This window comes from Gadus morhua, chromosome 23 (assembly GCF_902167405.1).
Source record: "Gadus morhua chromosome 23, gadMor3.0, whole genome shotgun sequence".
Classification (NCBI taxonomy): Eukaryota; Metazoa; Chordata; class Actinopteri; order Gadiformes; family Gadidae; genus Gadus; species Gadus morhua.
Genome location: NC_044070.1, coordinates 18,077,193 through 18,097,126, shown reverse-complemented (window position 1 = coordinate 18,097,126; position 19,934 = coordinate 18,077,193). Strand labels below are relative to the sequence as shown.

Sequence of the window (19,934 nt, the reverse complement as noted above, 5' to 3'; positions counted from 1 at the left end):
CCTTGATCAGCTCTGTTTGATTCTGCTGTGCAGACTGAGCACTGGTAACCTTTGACCTCTCCTGTGGTTGCCTGTGGAGAACACACACACACACACACACACACACACACACACACACACACACACACACACACACACACACACACACACACACACACACACACACACACACACACACACACACACACACACACACCTTTTAAATTAAATACTTTCTGACTTGCAAGCAACTGGTCTTCTTGTTCAACTGTTTAAAACTCCTACCTCTCCTCTCTGGAGGGGCGTCCATCTTTAAAACTAACAGGAAGTTCCATAGAGTGGTCGCTCTTCAAGGAGACATAGCTGTGTCCAGGGGAGTTAGCTCTCTCATGCTGGACTCTTCTAGAAAAACAAGAACCAGGATTAACAAGAATACCATTGATGTTTGAGAGATTCTATCGTTTAATAATCTCTGAAAATTCCTTAATGTGGTAACCCGAGGGCAAAATGCACGCAGACGTTGAACTCAGTTAGGGACTTTACTGAAAACCATCTCACTGCATAACAGCCAATGTATAGAACGATACATTCCGGTGCAGAGCGAACTGTAGAGCCCCCCCCGGTGGCGTACACAGGTATAGGCACAAAGGTTCCGGGGTGCCGGATATAAATGAGTGCAACACTAATTCAGTCTGTAAGACTTACCTCTTCTCAATAGACTGATTTCCATCTTTAAATTGGACAACAGGATGCTCCATAGACCAGTCGCTTTTCAGGGAGACACAGCTGGGTCCAGCAGAGTCTGCTCTCACCTGCTGCTCTGGGCTTCAACACAACACACACAAAACATGCACTCTATATACAGACTAATGATGGAGTCATGTTATGATGGAGTCACTGCTGAGCTCTGAGATAGAGTGCACGCACGCCCGCACATGCACACACACACCCTACTTGTAAATATTAGTCTGCAACAAGCAACTGGTCTACTTGTTTGCCTGTTTAAAACTCCAACCTCTCCTCTCTGGAAGGGTGTCCATATTTAAGGTCAGGAGGATGTCCCATAGACCAATCACTCTTCATGGAGACAAAACTGGGTCCAGGGGAGTCTGCTCTCTCCTGCCTCCTTCTAGAAACACAAGAACCAGTATTGATGGATGTCTGATATATGTTGTAGTTTTATAATCTCTGACAAATCCGTATCTCTTCTCAATAGACTGATTTCCATCTTTAAATCCAACACAATGTTCCATGGAGCTGTCACTCTTCATGGAGACACAGCTTGGTCCAGGGCAGTGTGCTCTCTCCTGCTGCTTTGGGCTTCAACACGCACACAGCTTTTACTCACACTAATGATGGAGTCATGATATCACTGCTGAGCTCTGAGATGGACAACAGTCACAGACAGAGAGAGATCCTCTTCTTACCTCTCTGCTTTGCTATGGCGGCCATGTTCCCCAGACAGAGTGGTTTTAGAGGTACGACCCCCCTCTTCTCTCTCCTCATCCATAGTAGACTGGAGACCTGGACACAAACAAAACTCCATATTGTTAATACGGCAGTTCAGCATTGGTTTACTCTGTTTTTATGTAAGCTGCTTATTGTTGGTCCCAGGGGGCTGTTCTCTCTTTAATAAGGACGAGAAGCAGGGTGGTCTTTCCTAGAAGAAGACCCTCTCAATCTCAATGAGTAGAAAGATGTGGAGATGCTGCCCAGATGTTTCCAATAACGATTTAACAAGTATTAATTACTAACTATTTAATAACTATTCATCATTCCACTCAGTAGGTCTCTAAAGGCTTCAAATGTGTCGGACCAAGATCAAGTTCACGATGCGGAAATCATACCAACTGTTTCCTGTGCTGGTTAAACCGCTCTGAATGCAGGACCATATATGGAGTCCCTCATGTCGCATGACACCACAACCGACTGATCTGGGCCCACAGAAAACAAGACCAAGAACAAGATGATCTTCAAACACCTTCACTAACCAAGTCGTTTTCCTGACTAATAATAATATGACCCACTATGATGCAAATACAACAACTGTATATTGTATTCTACGCATCTCATAATAATAATACTACTCATAACAATAATAATAATATTAACAACATAACAATACATATATAACTGTCTATTTTTAGAATCTGCAACATTGTCTAATAAGAAAATAAATGTTTAATTCTGACGAACAGCAGTGTGATGGATTGACTTCATATCAGTGAGAGCAGTGGCGGGCTCAGACTGTTTGAAGGGCAGAGGCGAAAAAAAAAAAAAAGGGCACATTCTGGACAACATGGGGCCCCACCAGCGGAAACAGTGGCTTTTCTAACTTGATGGTGTTTTGTTCCCCCAACGGAGCCTTAAAGGCAGCGCTGCCTAGAAGGTCCTATCCCCTAACCTTAGCAGGCGCTGCCTGGAAGGTCCTATCCCCTAACCTTAGCAAGCGCTGCCTTGAAGGTCCCATTGGGGGCACTTGTTACATCTCCATGTAGCACTTAAAATAATAGTTGGGCTCATAATTTAAACGGGGGGTCTGGGGGTCCTCCCCCATAAAAAATGTTGCTTCAAAGACACTGTTTCCCTAGCCTGGTTCTACCAGACTCTCGTACTTCACTTCATTTCATTTGTACAGAGAGTCTGGACCTAATCAATTGACAAACTTTAACTCATTTGAAGGCGGGTGTCTGTTGAAGTTTAAAATGATCGGATCTGCCCAGTACCACTCTGGATCTGCCACAATCAATCGCTAACGTTTGGTTGTGACGTATGTCATGCGCCGGGAATCACGCGCAGGTTGTACACAAACCAAACACCTTGCGCGTCTGCACGAAAATGTCCGTCAACGACAGCTGCAGGTTTTGTTCGTCTAATTTAATATATCAGGGAAAAATTGCACATTTTAAATCAACTACCGACCTACAACAACAACTCAAACTGGCGCACGACTTTATCGTCATTGTTCTCAGACACGCCCTCTGTTTGCTGATTGGGCGCCGCTGTGGCGGCGCCAGAAAACCAAATAACATACAGCAGGTCCAGACCGAGTACTGAAGGGAAATTCAAATTGAGCGGAAGTACTTAGGCGGGCGGAGCCAGGCTACTGTTTCCCCTTATTCTAGCGACTTTATAAACACCAAAATAAGTTGTTCACATCATTGTGCACTTTCACATTTTAGCCAAAGAAAGGAGGATGCCTTACTGCTTTCATCTTTACTAACATTTAAATTAAACTGGAGAAAATTCAATGTGCTGCTACCATACAGTCTTTGACCGCTGACAGCCAGCTACGGAAACATTTAAGGAAGTTTTCCTTCATGTTGAGCTGATAGCTGACCATTATTGTCTCTCTTGCACGAAACAACCTACACTTGAATGATCTTGAACGCTCAAAAAATGTATATACATTTTTAATGGATTATGCAAACTGAAAATATTATTTTTTTCTAATTTGGCATCTATTTGCGCTTTTCCACTATGGGTTCTGACATACTCTTTATCCGCTTTTTGCTTCGTTATCCAGTGGAGATTTAAGTATCACTCGATGTAGCCGTTTGTCATGGCGACGCCACATGAAAGCAACGCCCCGCATTCCCCGTTCGTCAGCTACCAAAGTGAGGAACGTCTGCACCTCAATAGCTAACCACAACATGTTTTTTTCGGTTTGCCATATTCTTGCTCCAGAGGACACATCATCATCATCAGGGGCAACCTAGGGCACTCATTAATTTTCGTTCACGTGTAAAGGGCAGCCAATAAGGCACTTTCTCTCATTTTCACCACCATAGAGGGCACTTTAGCACAGTTTTTCAACCATGGGGGCACCAGACGGGCAGAAGGGCACTAGAAGGGCACCAGACGGGCAGAAGAGCACTAAAAGGGCACTATAAGGACCAGACGAGCAGAAGGGCACTATCAGGGCACTAGAAGGGCACTAGAAGGTCACTGGAAGGGCACAGGAAGGGCACTAGAAGGACCAGACGGGCAGAAGAGCACTATCAGTGCTCTCACTGAGTGAGATGTTTCACGGACACTAGTTTAAACATTCCTTCATTTACTTGACATATTTTGGTGTCAAGCAGCAAAGCTGCGAGACGACCTATGGTTTTCGTACGTTTTCCTATTATTATTATTATCCTACAGTGGGAGTCTATGGCAGCCCATAGAACGCCTTGCTGAAAAGTTGCGAAATTTGGCACACTGGTTCAGGACAGTCCCATTAGCCCATGAAGCAAATTCAAGTCGCTAGCTCATCAGCTCTAGCGCCACCGACAGGCCAATTGCACATGCATTCATGTTTATAACTTTCGACCCATTCATCCAATATTCACAAACAATGTATCATTGGATTCCTTGATCCAAGCCGAGTTCAACGCACCCTATGTCGTCGATTTGCGCCAAGATGGATTTTCCGCTATCTTGGTTTATGTCAAAAAACCTTCAAAATGTATCTCCTATCACAAATTTTGTCCAATCATCTCCAAACTTGGCACACATGATCTTCAGGCCATGTTTGATAAGAAACATTGAACGATTGTTCAAATTCAAAACCATTTTATCATGGTCATCATATACTGTGTTATATAAAACTGATAACATATCAATCATATTAAATCATCATGTCGATCTGTCATACAGCATACAATCAGAACACTACTTCATTCATATCAATGTTAGTTGCGCTGAACAGCGCTCATTAATGGGTACATACTGCACTCGTGTGGCGACAAGCGGTACTAACAACAATGACTATATTTACCATTCCGCCCACTTACAATATAAACTGCAATCCTTACTGGATTAGATGCTTCATGAACCACCTCAAGAACGGATGCTTGTTCACATTGTGTCTCTGTTAGGGATATTGTTCCGAATACCCCTATGTATTTGTGTCATTTGTTCTGTCAGGCAGACTGTAATGCGCCCTTATCTCTAAGTGGGATCATTTTTCCATTTGGTAAACATTGACGCGTACTCGCATAATGCTCTAGTTCATTCCACCGGCTGTCGACATTACCGATTACCGAGACGGTCGTCGTGTAGCCAACTAGCCGATTACGTCCGCCCGGCAGAATTAGTTTATCGAGTCCCATTATGCTTGACACCCACATTGCTGCTCGCAGCTATATTTAATAATGTTTTTAGCAGTACGTGTTTACATAAAAATAGCAATCTTCCTATTGATGATATATAAGTGCTAGATATTTCTAATATATCAGAGTTGAGAACGGTACCTTTGTCTCCTTCCTGCTGAAATGAAGTGAGTCAAACCAAACAGTCTGACTCATCAAGGAAATTATGCCATGAACCAACCAGTTGGACCACTTCCCCTCTGAGGGTTAGGGATTCTTCTAAGGCTAGCCTCCGATAGGCTGCTGTTCCATGACTATGCTAGCGCTGAGTTAGAATTAAATTAATTTAAGTTATTAGTTCAACCCATGTCCTGAAACACGTTGGAGGGTTAGCACTTAGCAGTAGACGCTTCTCACTAACTCTGATCCCAGTTATATTATCTATGTTACATGAAGGAAGGAACTTCAGAGATTTGTAGATTAAATAAACATAATTGTAACTCTGTAATGTGTGTGTGCGTATGTTATGTTTATATGCAGGGTGCGATTTGCCGGTGGGGATGGTGGGGATTATCCCCCCCTCTGGTTTACACGTCCTACCCTCTGCTGAATTATTTTTATCCTCGGTGGGGATAAAAATTATTCCCCCCACCCAAAGTATTTTCACCATTACATCGTAATAATTAACAACCAAAATACACAGGGTCCGTCTTCATTTTGATTGTGCTGTGATTTTGATCTACCGGGAGCGAGTCAGAGGCGTCGCGCTCGCAGAAAGCAGTTTTATTTTGAAAACCAACCGGATTTACTTGCGTTTCTATGGTTTCAAAAGTCAACTTCCTGTCCCGCCGAAACAAAAGTTTAAACCAAATGGACGAAAAATGAAAAGAATACAGAGCAGCATATCTTCATATTTGAAAGAGCTTGAGTCTGCGGCTTTTGATTTGGGCATCCAGGCACGTAGGATTGGGAGAGTGTTTGATGTGCGCTGGCTGTCCTCATCCTGCACGTCTGTGACAGCTCTCTGGGAGAGCTATCCAGCCTTCCCGGCCCGCAGATTTGCAGAGATGTGGTTGAAGCAGGGTCACCACGCTGCTATCGATCCGCCAACAGGAAAGCAAAAAAAAAGAGGCTGAAGTGCGTCATCAGAGCGGACTGTTTTCGTAGTCTGACCTATAGTCTACCCGATTAACCCATAAAAAAAAAAAAACGTCTTGACAGCACATTGTGGTATTTCATATTTTCTGTTGAACTGATATTGGGGAAAAAATATATATATTTTTTTTATTTGGCACATTTAAAAACAATATTAGCTATGAGAAAATATTTCTGCAAATGCAGTGGTTAAGTTCACGTTCAAAATAGGCCTACCGCCTACGTTATGAAGCCTAAGTGTAAGGTTTAGATACACAAAGTCACAAGATCAACTGTTTTCATAAGTTTTCACACTGTTGTGTGGTTATTTTTCCTGAATAAAATGTTTCTCAAAATTATCCCCCCCTCTGGTTTTTTCACAAATCGCACCCTGTTTATATGTGTATGTGAGTGTGTGTGTGTATTGTTCACCAGATTACTTACTTATAGTTTTAGTGTATGTGTGTGTGGTTAAAAAAAGTCAGACGCCACTGTTGTGTGTGTGTGTGGTAATATCCTCCCTCCACACTGATGAAGGGGTGAATGGAGACTCCTCTGTTGTGTTGGGAGGAAATGTCTCCAGAAGAGGTTTAAAAATTGAAAAACGGGAAGAATCATTTGAACACACGGGAACGTTCAGTAGACCAACTGAGTTGTTTATTAACGTTATGCCTTATGAATATTAAAAATCATAAACAGGTCTTTAATAACCAAACATGTTGACTTGTTGTTCCCAATAGAACACAAAGATCTTCAGTTTGAAGTCATTCACCACATGAACATCTTTACCCTTACCCATAAAACCCTTAACATAATTTATGATCATGTTGTTAAATCTGCTTTAAATCACGTTCCATGTCAGGCATGGCAAAATAAAAACTGATATCAAATCCCTTTATTACGATGTTGAAAATATATAAAATATTGTAGTAAAGAAATGATGTACCATCAATCAACATTTAAAACACATTTTTACGATAGAAAGTAAATCTTTGTACAACCTGCTTAACCCAATGGAAGAACTTAAAATTCCTTTGATGTATGTATGCTGAACCTTTTAGAAGCCCAATAAAATGAATCCTTTGGCGTACAGTGGAGTATTTAAATCAATCCCAAAGTGTTGTATTTCCACTGAACGGGTTGACCCCTCAGAGCACCCACAGCTGCTGCTCAACAACCCGATGCACCACAGGTACGTCCATGGGTCCACAGGTATTCAAACGTCCCCCTAACAGCTGGTCCTCAACAACGTCAGGACTGTGAGGACCCCCCAGACCCAAGCGGCCCCCTCTAATCTGACGCTCAGCAGCCCAGCTGAACACAGAGAGGGCTGAGAGATGAACCACGAGAGACACTGATGTTACCTGCTGCTTCTCATCGGCACACAGAACTGCTGTCAATGAACGATGAGTATGTGTGTGTGTATGTCTGTATACACATGTCTGTGTACATCTGTCTGTGTGTGTGTGTGTGTGTTTTTAAGTGTGCGTGTGTGTGTGCGCGCGTGTGTTCGTGTTTTTTTATGCGTGTGTGGATATCTTTATAGATTTATGAACAATGTGTTGGTGTGTTTATGTTTCGGTACATATGTGTGTATGTGTGTGTCTGTATGTGTGTGTGTGTGTGTGTGTGTGTGTATATAGATTCATAAACGATGTGTGTGTGTGGGTGGGTGTTTGTGTGTTCATGTCTATGTACATATGTGTGTTTATGTCTGTATACGTGTGTGTATGTGTTTATAGATTCATGAATGATATGTTTTTGTGTGTGTGTTTTATGTCAATGTAACTAAAATGGACACAGAACTGAGGAACCAGACTTCCGTAAACTAAACCCAGGGAGGAGGTCCTCCTTGAAGGTGGAGTGGAAGGTGTGGATGAGTGTCAGTGTGTCCGAGGACCCTCCTAGACCTGGAGACAATCTGTAGAAGGACAGAGTGCCAGCAGGCCGGTCCAGATACACTCCTACTCTGTTAGAGTGAGCAGGTGGGAGAGGCATGGTTGTTTGACTACCGTTGTGACGGGCAACGTAACCATCATCACAACAAACAAGACTCCAGGACTTGTTGCTCGATCCAAGCCAGCTGTCATTACCCGCTCCTCTCCTTGAGATACCTCTGTATGCCACTCCAATATAAACATGTCCTTCCCACTCTACCTCCCAGTAACAGCGGCCAGTCAGACCCACTCTACACAACACCTGGGGGCAGGAGTCAAATCTCTCTGGGTGATCAGGATACGACTGGTCCTCTTCAACCCGCGTCACCTTTCTGTTGTCCTCAGACAGTGAGAATAGTCTGTGGGCTGTGTTTGGGTCCAGTGTGAGCTCACAGGCATCTGACAGGAGAAACAGACATGATTAGGCTGCTAAACCATTATTATTAATTAATCATCATAATCTTCATCATTATTATTATTATAACATACAGCATCACCCCTAAAGATAAAAATGCCATTCAAGCTTAAATCGTAGATGAAATACATGTATCGTGTTAGGTAGTTAAAGTGTAAGAGAATGGGCTGCATGCAGCACTCTAATAATAAGTATATAATCACATCCATTATAGTAATAATGGTTATTCGAATATTATTTATATACCTAATTGTAACAATGTTACAAATACAAAGAATCATCATGATAACAATAATAATGTATGAAAATCATAATAATAATCATAACAATAATAACACACTAGCTTCTCTTATAGAACATAAAATACACACATAATTACGCTTAATGTATCATTATTATTATGATATGATCATGTCCAATAATAATAATAATATCAATACTACGAACATTCATCATCATAAATAAATAAGAATCATAAAAAAAAATTCCACAAGTAGGGCTGCTCGATTATGGAAAAATCATAATCACGATTATTTTGGTCAATATTGAAAACATGTATTTATTCAGCATGTCTCTCCGATTATTTTTTTGCAACTGAGACCTTTCAAATTTCGCCTTTAAGTAATACAAAAAACAAATGCACAAAATAGTCAAAAAGAAAATGTTCCAATCTAAAATTATACATAGATATGTATCCAGCTGTTCTGCCCATTCTATAAAATGGAAAACTCGATTATGTTCATTTTGTGATCGTTTGACGCTAAAATAAAAATCGCGATCAAAATTTGATCGCCCAGCCCTAACCAGTGGTATGGCAAGGACCCAATCTGTGCCCTCTGCCCAACTGCAGCAACTCTCAAACACATCTTGACAGGTTGTAAGACTAGCCTCACACAAGGCCGCTACGCCTGGAGGCACAACCAGGTCCTCCAGAATGGGGCAGCAGCTCTTGAGAGCAAGAGGAATACCAACAAGTCCTTGCCCCCGAGAGCATCAAATTCGATCACAGCACCAGCATAGAATGAACAACCGTCCCCCTCTCAGACACGGAGCTGGGAAGCTAGCCAAGGCCCAGGATTGAAGGATGCTACTCGATATTGGCCAGCAACCTGGGTGACCAGATGTCCCGCTTTGTGCGGGGCAGTCCCGCATTTCCATTACTTTGTACACGTCCCGCAAATTGAGACGTTATCCCGCATTGTTATTGAAACGCCGGTTTTATAATCTGGCATTTATCAAATAGCTGTGTGCGGAGAAAGCAATAAGGGCTGTAATCAGGGAGCGGGCGGGCTGTTTGATCGTGTCAATCAAACGGCGAGACGGACGCAGGTTAGGGGCACGGCCACCAACAAGGAACAATGCAAAGGCGATCTTAGACATCCCCTGGGGTGGCAAATGGGTTGGGGGCGCCCTCTGGTGGCGGCCTTAATTAGAAATGTAATTACACAAGCGAAATAAAACATGTTTATCAAACATGTTTCCAAATGGAACGGACAAGGGGGTGAACGGGGGATTATGTGTTCGTGCGGACTGATACCCCTACTGAAGGTCGCAGGGCGCATCCGAGGTGTCGCCTAGGGCGTAATTTCATGCAGAACCGGGCCTGCCCACATTGTCCCGCACAAACGTAGTCTTCGTCCCACATCTAGTGAATTGGGATCTGGTCACCCTACCAGCAACTAATCTTACCACCTGAGATTGCAGCCACCAACCTTAGGCCAGACATGGTACTCCTATTCCCCTTCACTGAAGTCTGTCAACATTATAGAGCTCACAGTACCATGGGAGAAATCAACCGAAGAGGCCTATGAGCGCAAGAAACTGCGCTACACAGAACTGGCAGCAGACGTCCAACAAGAAGGATGGAAAATCTATCCGGTTGAAGTGGGATGCAGAGGTTTTGTGGCTTCTTCCATCATCAGGCTGCTGAAAGACCATGGTATCCATGGACAGGCTCTGCGACAGACAATTAGATCAGTCTCTGAAGCGGCCGAAAGAAGCAGCCAGTGGATATGGAGCAAGCGGAAGGACCCTTGCTGGGCTCATACAACAGCAACATGACCCGCTCCCTAACCCAGGTAAGAACCCTGCATGAGGGGGGTGAACAAGGTATGCGGCCAGCTCCAGGCCTGACTCAAGGAAGAGGACGCCCCTGACTTGCATGGTCCCGTGGGCTGTGCCATTTAAACAACCAGGCAATACTCTTGATTAGGCATGGGACACAAGCTCAGGCTTGATCACCCTGTAGCTGGCGAACATTGATGAGGGTGTATAGTGTTGAAAGGCCAAAACACCCCCTGATTCAAAGGTACACTACTGATGATTTGTCCCTAAATTTCCATCCTTCCCATGTCTGAGATACAGCTCCCAGGCCACTCTCCACATCGAGGCAAACCTCGTGTGAATACCATCCATTGGCACAACGGACAGTTACCATCACGTCGCGTGTTTTCATGATTCTATTTTATTTGATGCATGTAGGATAAATTGTGATTCTGATCATGTACAATTTTACATAAATAACAAACTTCATGTCAACCATCATCTTCATACCCAGAAGGATCTGAATGAACAGATGTCACCTCCTGTTGGGTTGTGATGAATCAAACGGACACATACTTACACTTCTTTAGAGCTGGTTTCAGCCTCCACACTCCACCGTGCTCCACACTGGAGGAGAAACAAAGTGAGAGCAGCATGTTGGAACAATCACCTTCATCATCTGCTGTCTCATAACTTTCTACACAACATGAGTTACGGCTGCCATTTCAAACCACTTAATCTAGCAGCGGGTGGAATCCTTGTAGGAGACTTTGTCCCTGAGTGGTGACCTGTCCTCTCCATACCTGAGAGTGTCCAGTCTCCAGCGTGGATCCTCCAGTCCAGCAGAGAGCAGCGTAGCTCCTGAGTCTCCTGGGTGATTGTAGCTCAGGTCCAGCTCTCTCAGATGGGAGGGGTTGGAGCTCAGAGCGGAGGCCAGAGAAGCACAGCCTTCTTGTGTGATCAGGCAGCCAGACAACCTACACACACACACACACACACACACACACACACACACACACACACACACACACACACACACACATACACACACACACACACACACACACACACACACACACACACACACACACACACACACACACACACACACACACACACTATTTATTCTATCCGGATGAGAATAGTTCATACTAGAGTTAACAGGTTAATAAAGTATTCATTCTATATCAAGGATAACTAAAAGCTTATTGATTATATTCAGATCACAGCCCGGCTAGAGCCTCATCACCATGCTTACACCAATGACAAATCCTCAGAGTTATAAAACACATAACATACATAACATACATACAGCAACCCCTAACCCTAACCCTCACATCAGCTGGCCAGTATTACATAACATTTAACATACATAACTTACAGACAGCAACCCCTAACCCTCACATCAGCTGGCCAGCGTTAACTTGTACCAGACTAGCTATTAAAAAAACAGCAAAAATAACCTACTCCCCTTAAACACTATATTTTAGCCTTCCTGAAATCCTAGTCCTCTAAAGTTCTGTTCCTCCTCTGGCCTCTCATCCTCCAATCTGTGTTCCACTGACACGGTGACCCCAGCTTACAAATTATTAATGATGCTGAATCTGTCGGGGATCTTAGACACGTGTCGTCTGTTCTTTTAGATCACAGCCCACCTAGTCCTGAATCCTCCCTACATATTAAACAGACCCAAAGACACATTTAACCCTGACCTGAGAGTTTCCAGTGTACAGTGTGGACTCGCCAGTCCAGAACAGAGCAGCTTCACTCCTGAATCCTGCAGATCATTGGTACTAAGGTCCAGCACTCTCAGACTAGAGGAGTTGGAGCCGAGAACTGAGGCCAGAGCTTCACAGCATCTCTCTGACAGCTGACAGCCATTCAGCCTTCACATAAAAGAAACAGGAACATGTTAAGAACCATGATAAATGTTTTATTCGATTATTCTGATAGTTTTACAAAAACATTTGATCTTCAAATGTTAGTTACATATTTGGGGGGGAAATGTTGATGCTAACAAAAATACTAATAACAGTTCTGTATTTCTGAAAACGGTATCATCATATTACTTTTATAGTAGTATGTATTTTGTGTTTTGTGTATTGTAAAACATGTTATAAGTGTGCCTACAGATATGTTTCTATGTTATAATAACTTCGATATTCAATTGTTTTATTTTGTTCTGTATTTCTACACATTCAATTATGTTGTTCTGCATGTCTACATATTGTTCTGTATTTCCATTTCCTAATTTTAAATTCTGAAGATAAAATAATTAAAAGACCTTATACAGCTTGGTTTCTCAACGGGGGAGGTACCGCCCCCTGTGGGGAGTTCGCACATCCTAGGGGGGCGCTGAGAATATGATTTTTTCTTTCTTTTTTTTTTAGGTGGGGGGGGGGGGGGAATTTAAACTTTCATGGTTTTCAAATCTTTTAGCTGAAAAATAGGCTACCTGAAAGAAATAAATAGCCTATGCTCAGTGTAACAGCGGTCATACAGTGCGGTTTGGTCCTGCACAAGCCCGGACTACCGTTACATCAGCTATCGTCATGATCTCTATAGTATATAAAAGATAACCCAAGTTTGCGGGTTAACAGTTCAATAACCAACAAAACACAATCAAACATGGGCGATAAAAAATAAATTTGGTTTCAAAGCCCGTTTTCCTCCTTCCTCTTGCTGTTGTTCAGTTCCAGCTGCTCTGAGCGTAGTCTCCGCCAAAGTACCGTCGCATTTCAAATACAAAATATATAGGCCTCATATATTAGGCTTCTGCATGCGATCTGTTTTCGCGGTGCCTGCGTTGCCCGGGCCGCTGTCCCGGTGCCCGGGCCATTCATTCATTGACGGGATACGGCGGAAGGCGCGGGCGGGCGGGAGGCGCGGGCGGGTGTACCGTGGCAGCGCTAACGGTGCCCACGGTTCCCGGGTGCCAGAGGATCAGGGTAAGATCAGGGGGGCGATTGCTCAAAAAGGCAACAAAAAAATAAAATTGAGTTGGTCCAATGGAAACTATATCGTGGTGATCACAGCCGTGGTCACCCTGTCCCGGGTACCGCAAAGGATCCTGGGAGGTCCGGGGGAAGCGGCACCGCCCACCAAGGGAGTCGTGGGTTTGGGGGATATGGTTTGTGTTTCGTGTGTGGTGTGCAAATAAAGGCAACTCTCGGGGTCGTGCGGTGTATGGGGCACGAGAGTTTCGCGATTACTTTTCAACTTTTTAATTTTGAGTTATTAGCTGATATAGTTTGAAGACGTTTTGGAGTAATTGTCAAACCAAGGGGCAGTAGTTGTTTTAAAAGTCTTCTGATATTGAACATTGTGGTGTAACTGTTTGCACAATGAGTAAAACTGACCTGAGAGTTTCCAGTGTACAGTGTGGACTTCCCAGTCCAGCAGAGAGCAGCTTCACTCCTGAATCTTTCAGATCATTGTTACTCAGAACCAGCTCTCTCAGACTAGGGGAGCTGGAGCTGAGAACTGAGGCCAGAGCTTCACAGCATTCCTCTGACAGATCACAGCCATTCAGCCTTCATAATAAACAGAACATGTTAGGAACTGAGATTAAAAGTGCTTAAAAGATCCAACTAGTTCACATAGTTTACATGGTGTAGCTAATGAACAGCACAGGGCCGCCATGGGGCCACACTGGAGGGGAGTACGTCCAGTGATTGTAGTGCCTCGATCTGCACGCTGCTATCAGGTATCAGGGAAATGAGCTCAAGGAGACGATTGTGGACATTCAAACTTCCTTCAGCATCCGCCTGAAGGCCTTGTAGGGATTCTGGACTCTGTGTGAACAGAGTCAGACCTAACAAAGCGGAGGCCTGCGGAGCTAAGTAGGGCTTTCAACTCTCGCTATCAGTCCTAATGCTTCCTTCTTTAAAACTATTGATTCCATAATTCAACCTATCATCATATTGCTTAAGCACATTTAAAAATGCCTAAAACCCTAAGGCCCCTCCCGTCTTCAGACACTTTTACCGGGCTTCAAAATCAAGGGGGCGACTATGAAACCCATCTGATGTTCTGCATTTCTACGTATTTAATCGTTTTATGTTGCTCTGTATTCCTACATATTCAATTGTTTAGTGTTCCGTATTCCTACACATTCAATCATTTTATGTTGTTCTGTATTCCTACATATTCAATCGCTTCATGCTCTATATCTCTACAGATTAAATCGTTTAATGTTCTTCATCTCTATATATTAAATCGTATTATGTTGCTCTGTATTCCTACATATTGTTCTGTATTCCTACATCTTAAATTGTTTGATTTTGTTCTGTATTTGTCTTTAATTGAATTTCTGAGAATAAAATATATTTAAAGAATATATGTAAAAAACTATAACATAACACAGACCTTATATATTCATGGAAACAAAAAATAGAAATTGTTGAGTTCTTCCTATGAAAATCAAACGTTTATTTATTCAAACCGATAACCTTTGATGGATGCAAATACTGTGACTTCATTTCTTATCTACCACTGTCCTGATAACAGGAGATTGTTGGATGGCTCTATATTTTGTGAGTATAATTGGAAAGTTGCAGTGGCAATTTTGGGATAATCCAATTGTACCACTCTGATACATGTGGTCATCAAAGATACTGAGTTATTAGCTGATATGGTTTGACATCATTTAGGAGTAATTCTTAAACCAGGGGGCAGTAGGTAAAGTCTTCTGTAATGGAACCTTGTGGTGTAACTGTTGCACGTTGAGTTAAACTGACCTGAGAGTTTCCAAAGTACAGTGTGGACTCTCCAGTCCTGCAGAGAGCAGCTTCACTCCTGAATCCAGCAGATCATTGGTACTCAGGTCCAGCTCTCTCAGATTAGAGGAGTTGGAGCTGACAACTGAGGCCAGAGCTTTACAGCATCTCTCTGACAGCTTACAGCCATTAAGCCTTCACGCAGAAAGAAATACAGAACATGTTTGGAACCGTGATTAAATGTTTTATCAGACTTTTCTGATAGTTTAACAAATGATTATACATTAGATCTTTACATAAGTTATATATTAGGTGTAAAATGTTGATACTAACAACAATATTAATAACAGTTGTTTTGTAGTTCTGAAAACTGTATAATAATATTACTTTTATAGTATTATGTATATTGTGTTGTGCGTATTGTAATACATGTTATAAGTGAACCTACAGAGATGTTTTGGAGGCTTTGATCACTGGCAGTAGCCCCAGAAGACCCTCCTCAGAAGCAGAGTATTTCTTGAGGTAAAACACGTCCAGCTCCTCTTCTGATGACAGTAAGATGAAGACCAGAGCTGACCACTGAGCAGAGGAGAGAGATTCTCTGGAGATACTTCCAGATGTCAGGTACTTTTGGATCTCCTCCACTAGCGAACGGTCGTTCAGCTCATTCAGACAGTGGAACAGATTGATGCTTTTCTCTTGAGAGAGATGTCCACCTATTTTCTCCTTGATGTAATGGACTATTTGGGCAATGATCTGTGACCTCCTTTCGGTCTTTCCCGGCAGAACCTTTTTAGTTAGATTTCCCAGTAATGTATTTCCCCTTGGTCCCAGCAGACCTTGTAGGAGCATCCGATTGGTTTCTAGAGAGAGGCCCAGGAGGAAGCGGAGGAACAAGTCCAGATGTCCGTTCTCACTCTGTAAGGCCTTGTCCACAGCACTCTGGTAGAGGAGGAGTTCAGCTTCCCTGGATGTTGGCAGTTCTTCTGAGAGCAGGTTGAAACCAGTGTTGATATGATGCAGAAATACATAAAGGGCAGCCAGAAACTCCTGGATGCTCAGATGGACAAAGCAGAAAACCTTGTCCTGGTACAGCCCACACTCCTCTTTAAAGATCTGGGTGAACACTCCTGAGTATACTGAGGCTGCTTTGATATCAATGTCACACTCTGCCAAGTCTGCCTCATAGAAGATCAGCTGGCCTCTCTCCAGCTGGTGAAAAGCCAGTTTCCCCAGCGAAACAATGATCTCCGTGCTCTCTGAACTCCAGTGTGGATCTGTTTCAGCTCTCCCACGATACTTTCTGTCCCCCTGTATGGACTGAACCCTCAGGAAGTGGCTGTACATCTGAGTCACTGTCTTGGGCACCTCTTCTCCTCTCTGGGATGGTTTGAAGAAGTCCTCCAGAACTGTAGCAGTGATCCAACAAAAGACTGGTATATGACACATGATGTGGAGGCTTCGAGATTTCTTGACGTGAGAGATGATTGTGCTGGCCAGTGTCCCCTCTCTGAATCTCTTTCTGAAGTACTCCTCCTTCTGTGGGTCAGTGAACCCTCTCACCTCTGTCACCAAGTCAACACACTCAGCAGGGATCTGATTGGCTGCCGCAGGGCGTGTGGTTATCCAGATGTGAGCAGAGGGAAGCAGGAATCCCCTGATGATGTTTGTCAGCAGCACGTCCACTGAGGTCGGCTTTGTGATATCAGTCCAGATCGGGTTGTTCTGGAAGTCCAGAGGAAGTCTACATTCATCCAGACCATCCAAGATGAAGACTACTTGGTCATGGTCGGATATGTAGGGTCCTGATTCTTTGGCTTCAACAGAAAACTGATGAAGAAGTTCCACTAAGCTAAACTCTTTCCCTTTCAGTAAATTCAACTCTCTGAAAGTGAGGAGAAATGTGAAGTCTATGTCGTGGTTGGCTTTGCCTTCCGCCCAGTCCAGAATGAACTTGTGTGTTAGGATTGTCTTACCAATGCCGGCCACTCCGGTTGTCATTATTGTTCTGATTGGTTTACTTTGTCCAGGTAAGGGTTTAAAGATGTCTTCACATCTGATTGGTGTTTCCTCATTGGCTGGTTTCTTGGAAGCCTTCTCTATCAGTCTTACCTCATGTTCCTTGTTGACCTCTCCACTGACTCTCTCTAGGATGAAGAGCTCTGTGTAGAAGTCATTCAGACGTTTTGGCTGTCCTGCTTTAGCGATTCCCTCAAACGCGCACTGGAACTTCTTCTTCAAATAAGACTTGAGTATATGCCGGTGCTGGACAGAAACAGCTCCTAAATCACAAACCAGAGGCCACATGCTATGCATATTTCCAAGCAATATTACTGGTGTAATGACAGAAGTATTGTAAATGTTACTTCATGTGAATCTTAAAATTTGCTTAGTAGTGCTATCGTTGTTCGGGTATCAGTGGAAAGTGACTTGCTAACTTGATATAACAAGAAAGTTATTCTGCTGTTGATCTGCGGTATAATGTTTAACATTGTTTAACCTGATACCCCCACAATAACTCTACATATCTGGATCAAACCACATAACCTGATGCCCCCACATTAACACTACATATCTGGATCAAACCATTTAAACAGATACCCCTACAAAAACCTACATACATGGATCAAACCATTTCACCTGATATCCCCACAATAAACATACACATCTGGATCGAACCATTTAACCTGATACCCCACAATAACAATATATATCTAGATCATACCATTTAACCTGATACACCCACAATTACCGCAAAAGAAGGACGTTTAGAAATTATCTACCTTGATCTACTTCGGTATGAACAAATTAAGAGTCCTCTACTGCTTTTCAAAATAAAAGTATTTCATCACTGTTCTAAAAAACAACAGTTTCTTCTACTTCAAAATAAAAATACAAATCGAATCTGCTTTCAATAGCAGTATTCTGTATCAAAATAAGAGTCTCTTACCACTCCACAGTGAGTCGGCCAGTTCCTCCTGGTTCATATCCATCAGGCAGAGCTTTGTGATGTCCACAACTCCCTCTATGGCACGCCTCCTCTGCTCCTCGTTCTTACCCTCCCCCTCCTCCTCCCTCTGAATCTCTGAGCTTTGTGGGTAATCTATGAAAAGATCCCTCCAGATCTTCTTCAGCTCCTTGTCTAGAAAAGCATGTGCATTCTCCTCAGCTCTCTGGAACACAAGAAACATCAAGGAGAACTTTACTCTGAACTAACTGAGGACATCAGAGGCGTCTGTTCTAGATTTACGTCCCCCTGGTCCAAAGAGAGAAGCTTGGAGACTATTGGCTCCACAAGAGATGCTCTTAATACTCATGTAGAGCCAGGGGCACCACTACAAATTCTGGTCCCTGTAAGAGCCACATGAAAGAATATATTGGGCCTCTAACCTAGACCACCCACCAGTCTAGAAAACACATTCGATCACCCGTAGTTTGATAGACTGGTAGCTCTAGTGTAGCCTAGCGTTAATTACCCAATAATTAGCCTGCTGTCATTGACCATTGATGAATGTCAGGGGTACATGAGTGGCATCTCTCATTACTGTTGTTTCTGGCCAAAAGGCTTTCCTCAATTTTTGGCATGAAAAGCCATAAAGTAAGCCTGTTGATAATCGAGTATAGAGCTTGCCCAAAGTTGGCCGGAGCAATGTAACAGCCCAAATGGTTCCATGTTATTGGCTAGAAGCACAGCGAACGCTTCCAAATATGCATTTTTTAATCACTAATATTGCTCAAAATAGTACCAAACCTCTGCAATAGCATGATTAGGGTCCCTACACTTGAAACAAAGCATTAACAACTTAGTTAGCGTACCAGAAGTTTATTAAAAAATACTGTTTTCCAAGTCTGTGCCTTAACGGTCGGCCCATGTTTCCAGGAAGTCCACACAAGTCGATTACCGGTTACCATAAATAATATAATAGAGGCACCAACAAATTTAACTTAAAAATCTCCCTTCTTGATACTTGCCTGTTTTAAATCGGATGGCGCCTCTATTATTTTATTCACGGTACAATTTCTTTTTCACTTGAGATTAGGGATGCATCGAAATGAAAATTCTTGGCCGAAAACGAAACCGAATATACTGAAACAGTTGGCCGAAGGCCGAAACCGAATACCGAATGTGGCTTTTAATGTTTTTCATTCATTTTGCTTTTTATTTTTCACCATTGCATAAATCAAACAATTAAATGTCCTTTATAAACTTTTTTGTCTTGCTTTTCTATAAAAGAAATCAATTACAAATTTGATACAAAATATTTATTTAATACTGAACGTTTTCCAACATTCCAGCAGACATTATAGCAAGAATTTAAGAACAATGTACCTTTAAATAAATGTTCGGTGTATTATGTTCGGCCTTTTTACTCCTTCGGCCGAAACCGAACATTATGTTTTGGGCCATTTTCGGCCGAACATGTTCGGTGGCCGAATATTCGGTGCATCCCTACTTGAGATATATGAACTTGACCCCCCCCTCCGCCCATGTTTAGAGCTGAAGTCAAATGTCTTGTTTCATTAACAAACCTTGATCAGCTCTGCTTGATGCTGCTGTACAGACTGAGCACCGTCACCCTTTGACCTCTCCTGCAGTCGCCTGTGGAGAACACACACACACACACACACACAC

General features: G+C 42.9%; 1 protein-coding gene and 1 long non-coding RNA gene across 2 annotated transcripts; both read right to left on the bottom strand.

The window, feature by feature from the left end:
• Positions 1–1,445: 1,445 nt before the first annotated feature.
• LOC115536849 (uncharacterized) lies at positions 1,446–5,304 on the bottom strand. Its single transcript, XR_003974724.1, has 3 exons — positions 5,217–5,304; positions 1,827–1,913; positions 1,446–1,503 (listed from the first exon to the last, which is right to left on the bottom strand). It is a non-coding gene; the product is annotated as an uncharacterized LOC115536849 (long non-coding RNA).
• Positions 5,305–6,828: 1,524 nt separating this feature from the next.
• On the bottom strand, positions 6,829–19,891 carry LOC115536842 (NLR family CARD domain-containing protein 3-like). Its single transcript, XM_030348263.1, has 8 exons — positions 19,832–19,891; positions 18,252–18,474; positions 15,750–17,583; positions 15,323–15,496; positions 12,296–12,469; positions 11,387–11,560; positions 11,164–11,210; positions 6,829–8,524 (listed from the first exon to the last, which is right to left on the bottom strand). The coding sequence occupies exons 2-8, from the start codon at positions 18,292–18,294 to the stop codon at positions 7,977–7,979; spliced, it is 2,994 nt and encodes a 997-aa protein (XP_030204123.1). The 5' UTR covers positions 18,295–18,474; positions 19,832–19,891; the 3' UTR covers positions 6,829–7,976.
• Positions 19,892–19,934: the final 43 nt, after the last annotated feature.

Bases quoted from the DNA above. Each gene is read 5' to 3' on its own strand.
- LOC115536842 (XM_030348263.1), bottom strand. From the start codon at position 18,294: ATGGATATGAACCAGGAGGAACTGGCCGACTCACTGTGGAGTG. The intron at 17,584-18,251 runs GTAAGAGACTCT...TTTGTGATTTAG, and splicing joins GGCCGACTCACTGTGGAGTG to GAGCTGTTTCTGTCCAGCAC. The intron at 8,525-11,163 runs GTAAGTATGTGT...TTCTCCTGTCAG, and splicing joins GAAACCAGCTCTAAAGAAGT to ATGCCTGTGAGCTCACACTG.